Consider the following 5283-nt stretch of genomic DNA (forward strand, 5'->3'; position numbering starts at 1 on the left):
ATTGCTTGAACCCAGGAGGCGGAGGCTGTAGTGAGCCGAGATCATACTACTACACTCCAGCCTGGGCGACAGAGCCAGACTCCATCTCAAAAAAAAAAAAAAAACATTAGCCAGGCGTGGTGGCAGGCACCTGTAGTCCCAGCTACTCAGGAGGCTGAGGCAGGAGAATGGCACGAACCCAGGAGGTGGAGCTTGCAGTGAGCTGAGAACGCGCCACTGCACTCCAGCCTGGGGGACAGAGTGAGACTCCGTCTCAAAAAAATATACAAAAATTAGCTGGGTGTGGTGGCACATGCCTGTAGCCCCAGCTACTTGGGAGGCTGAAGCAGAAGAATAGCTTGAACCCGGGAGGCGGAGATTGCAATGAGCTGAGATCGCACCACTGCACTCCAGCCTGGGAGACAGAGTGAAACTCTTGTCTCCAAAAATAAAAAATAAAAAAAAAAGAAGTGTTGAGAACAAGAAGATTCTTAGTGTAAGGGCCCTGGGGAGTAGCTCATAGAAAGATAAAGCTTGTCAGTTCAAATATAAAGAGCTGACAAGTCACCTCCTCATGTATGGTCATGAGCTAAAAATTCAGCACAGAACACGCAGTCCAAGGCATGGAGACAACCATGTTGAAACAGAACAGCTGGGCGTCAGTCAAACTGTCCAAGAACCTGACATCACATCCTAGAAATAGCAAATATAGTCGAAATGCAGCACTTTAGCCTTGCTTATAGAGGTTAGGAAACTAAGTTGTTAAATATCTCACTGAGGTCCCAAAGGCAAAGCAGGGACTCAGCTTGTCTTCTTAGCACTATGCTACTCTGCTCCTCTTTAAAAAAAAAAATCACTCACTAAATTCAGAGGTTCTAGAATGTAGGGTACGTAGACCTTATACCTTGCATTTCCGCTTATTAGTCAAACAGTAGCTACTGTACATTTCTTTCCTCTTCCTAAATCTAAACCTCATCATTTGAAAGGCCTGGAAATTCTTTTTTTTTTTCCCTCTGAGACAGAGTCTCACTCTGTTGCCCAGGCTAGAGTGCAGTGGCGCAATCTCAGCTTACTGCAACCTCCTCCTCCTGTGTTCAAGCAATTCTCCTGCCTCAGCTTCCCAAGTAGCTGGGATTACAGGTGTGCGCCACTGCACTCAACTAGTTTTTGTATTTTTAGTAGAAACGGGGTTTCACCATGTTGACCAGGCTAGTCTTGAACTCCTGACCCTAGGTGATACACCTGCCTCAGCCTCCAAAACTGCTGGCATTATAGGCATGAGCCACTGCACCTGGCCTTGGCCCAGAAATTCTTAAGTAACATCCTCTGATGCCTTGAGTTTTCCAAGCCATTTAAGGTAGCAGAATCTTACAGACACCCACATAATTTCACTAAACCAAAAATTAAAAATCAGAAGGGGCAAAAAATCTGATTTTTATAAACATACCTAAGTTCACTGCTGAGCTTATTTTGTCAATAAAGTTACTTTTTTTTGTTTTGAAACAGGGTCTTGCTGGAGTGCCATGACGTAATCATAGTTCCCTGCAGCTTCCATCTCCCAGGCTCAGCCTCCTGAGTAGCTGAGACTATAGGCATGTGATACCATGTTTGGTTTATTTTATTTTTATTTTATATGGAGTCTTGCTTGGTTGCCCAGCCTGGAGTGTAGTGATGCGATCTTGGCTCACTGCAACTTCCACCTCCTGGGTTTAAGTCATTCTCCTGCCTAAGCCCCCCGAATAGCTTGGATTACAGGTACCTGCCACCATGCCTGACTAATTTTTGTATTTTTAGTAGAGACGGGGTGTCGCCATGTTGGCCAGGCTGGTCTTGAACTCCTGACCTCAAGTGATCCACCCGCTCAGCCTCCCAAAGTACTGGGATTACAGGAGTGAGTCACCCCACCCGGCCAATTTTTTTATTTTTTATAGAGACGGGGTCTCACTTTGTTGCCCAGGTTCAAGTGATCCTCCCACCTTGGCCTCCCAAAATGCTGGGATTACAGGCGTGAGCCACCGTACCTGGCCACTGTTACCTTAATATTTACAAGTTCCTTGTTAGTATAGTGGTGAGTGTTTCTGCCTGTCATGTGGAGACTGGAGTTCGAGTACCCAACAGGCAGCCATGTAATATTAAGAAAATAAATTTTTGGTTTTTTTGAGACAGAGTCTTGCTCTGTCTCCCAGACTGTGGAGTGCAGTGGCGCAATCTTGGCTCACTGCAAGCTCCGCCTCCAGGGTTCAGGCCATTCTCCTGCCTCAGTCTCCCGAGTAGCTGGGACTACAGGTGCCTGCTACCATGCCCGGCTAATTTTTTGTATTTTTAGTAGAGACAGGGTTTCACTGCGTTAGCCAGGATGGTCTTGATCGCCTGACTTCATGATCTGCCCGCCTCGGCGTCCCAAAGTGCTGGGATTACAGGCGTGAGCCACTGCGCCCGGCCAAGAAAATTTTTAATAACAAAAGCAAATATTTACAAATTATAAACTCAATATTCTTTTAGCTAAACTGCTAGATACAACTAGAATAGATCACTGCAAACCTATGCTCTTTCTAGACACAAACTACATGCCAGTTTCTAATTTGTTGCATAGTTACCCATAAACTGAACTGATTAATTTCTCTATAAAGGAGGGGTCGTCCCTCCAGAACAGACACTGAGCCAAGAAGTATCCCATGTGTGTATTTCCGGCTTTTTTTTTTTTTTTTTTTTTTGAGACAGAGTCTCACTCTTTCGCCTAGGCTGGAGGGTAGTGGCACAATCTTGGCTCACTGCAACCTTCGCCTCCCGGGTTCCAGCAATTCTCTGCCTCAGCCTCCTGAGTAGCTGGGATTACAGGCGCCTGCCACCAATCCCAGCTAATTTTTTTGTATTTTTAGTAGAGACGGGGTTTCACCATCTTGGCCAGGCTGGTCTTGAACTCCGGACCTTGTTATCCACCCGCCTTAGCCTCCCAAAGTGCTGGAATTACAGGTGTGAGCCACCGCACCCAGCCCTGATGTGTGTATTTCAACCACTCCCTGGTGTTTACATCTCAGTTCAACAAAATGACCTCAGAATGTTTCTCTACTCACCAATACTCTGTCTCCAATTTTGAGCTCTCTTTCTCCTTTCTTGATTGAGCCAGCCTCTGAAAGGTTGGAGATAGATTCGCTGGCAGTTTTTGTAAGGTTGCTGATCGGAGGCGTAGCTGAAGGTTCCTTGGCTGCTGGCTGTGATGGTTTCTGGGGAATGTTTGAGGGGGTGGCTGGGGAGGAAGACACCATGCTGGCTGTAGAAGTGGACAGCGGTGAAGTAGCTCGGGAGGCAGGCGTCATCTGCAGGCCATTAGCTTCATCTTCTGCTTGCACCTTCCTTGTTAACTTTGAAGGTCGGGTAAATATGCCCTTTAAAGGCTCACATTGGAAATAGCGAACTCCTGCCACCGAACCGTCGTTCTTGCCTATGGGTTCATCTAAAACAATTCCAGCCCACTGGCCTGGTGCAAACTGAGTTTCTCCAAGAAACTGGATAAATCCAGGCTTATTTCCATTCACCCAAACTCGCTCCCCAACTCGAAAGTCATCCACAAATTCCTCCTGAGTCTCAGATGATGGAGTGCTGGATGCTTTTTCACTGGATATTGTTTTTTCTACTGGAGCTACAACTGAAAACAAAACATCAGAAGAGATTCGATTTAATATTCAAGCAGACAACCTCTAACTTCAAGAAAAACTGGAGAAAGCCAACAGCCCGCAGGGGTGGTCTACGACTCTTAGAAAGGTTGTTTTTTTTGTTTGTTTGTTTTGTTGTTTTTAGACAGAGTCTCACTGTCTCCCAGGCAGAAGTGCAGTGTCGCAATCTCGGCTCACTGCAAGCTCCGCCTCCCGGGTCCTCGCCATTCTTCTGCCTCAGCCTCCCGAGTAGCCGGACTACACGCGCCCGCCACCACGCCTGACTAATTTTTTGTATTTTTAATAGAGACGGGGTTTCACCGTGTTAGCCAAGATGGTCTCAATCTCCTGACCTCATGATCTGCCCGCCTCGGCCTCCCAAAGTGCTGGGATTACAGGCGTGAGCCACCGCGCCCGGCTGTTTTTTGTTCTTTTGAGACAGAGTCTCGCTCTATCGCTCAGGCTGGAGTGCAGTGGTATGATCTCAGTTCACTGCAACCTCCACCACCTGAGTACAAGTGATTCTCCTGCCTCAGCCTCCTCAGTAGCTGGGATTACAGATGTGCACCACCATACCTGGCTAATTTTTGTATTTTTCATAGAGACGGGGTCTCACCATGTTGGCCAGGCTGGTTTCAAACTCCTGACCTCAAGTGAACTTCCCACCTCAGCCTCCCAAAGTGTTGGGATTACAGGCATGAGCCACTGTGCTTCACCAAAGTGTTTTTGTTTGTTTTGTGTTGTTTTGTTTTAAACAAGGAAGCCAAGAATAACTGATCCTTCACTACCATCTTCAATGCTGCTAAACTCAGCAAACTGGTAGTTGAGGTTTATTCCTTTACTTGCAATTAAGATGAGAAAAAGTCAAAGCAAGAAAAAAATAAAATCAGTCCTTTTTCCAGGCCTATATTCATAATTGGTCTGATTTCATTATTTGCTACACCCACCACCCTGAACATCATGAGCAAATACCCATTCAGATTCACTAAATACCACTACTCCACAATTGAGTAGTCAATTCAAGCTGACAAAAACTAGGACACAAAAACCAGGCACAGTGACTCACACCTGTAATCCCAGTTCTTTGAGAGGCTGAGGTGGGCAGATCATTTGAGGTCTGGAGTTTGAGACCAGCCCAGTCAACATGATGAAACCCTATACCTGCTAAAAAAAAAAAAAAAAAAAAAATACAGGGCTGGGTGCAGTGGCTCACATCTGTAATCCCAGCACTTTGGGAGGCCGAGGTAGGCAGATCACCTGAGATCAGGAGTTTGAGACCAGCCTGACCAATATGGAGAAACCCCATCTCTACTAAAAATACAAACTTAGCTGGGCGTGGTGGAGCACGCTTGGAGTCCCAGCTACTCAGGAGGCTGAAGCAGGAGAATTGCTTGCACCTGGGAGGCAGAGGTTGCAGTGAGCCGAAATCACGTCACTGCACTCTAGCCTGGACAACAAGAGCAAAACTCTGTCTCAGAAAAAAAAAAAAAAATTAGCTGGGCATGGTGGTGGGCACCATTAATCCCAGCTATTCGGGAGGCTGAGGCAGGAGAATCGCTTGAACCTGGGAGGCAGAGGTTGCAGTGAGCCGAGATTGAGCCACAGCCTTCCAGCCTTGATGACAAAACAATACAGAATCTCAAAAAAAAAA

At 46.5% G+C, this 5283-nt stretch overlaps 1 protein-coding gene across 1 annotated transcript in view; it reads right to left on the minus strand.

The window, feature by feature from the left end:
* CLIP1 (CAP-GLY domain containing linker protein 1) overlaps positions 1-5283 on the minus strand; it is a 148540-nt gene that overhangs the window by 126098 nt on the left and 17159 nt on the right. Inside the window, exon 3 of the mRNA XM_011964502.1 lies at positions 3054-3625. Coding sequence (XP_011819892.1) covers positions 3054-3625 — 572 coding nt within the window. The remainder of the gene's footprint in view (positions 1-3053; positions 3626-5283) is intronic.

The sequence above is a fragment of the Mandrillus leucophaeus genome, unplaced genomic scaffold (assembly GCF_000951045.1).
Source record: "Mandrillus leucophaeus isolate KB7577 unplaced genomic scaffold, Mleu.le_1.0 Scaffold7, whole genome shotgun sequence".
NCBI classification, from domain to species: domain Eukaryota; kingdom Metazoa; phylum Chordata; class Mammalia; order Primates; family Cercopithecidae; genus Mandrillus; species Mandrillus leucophaeus.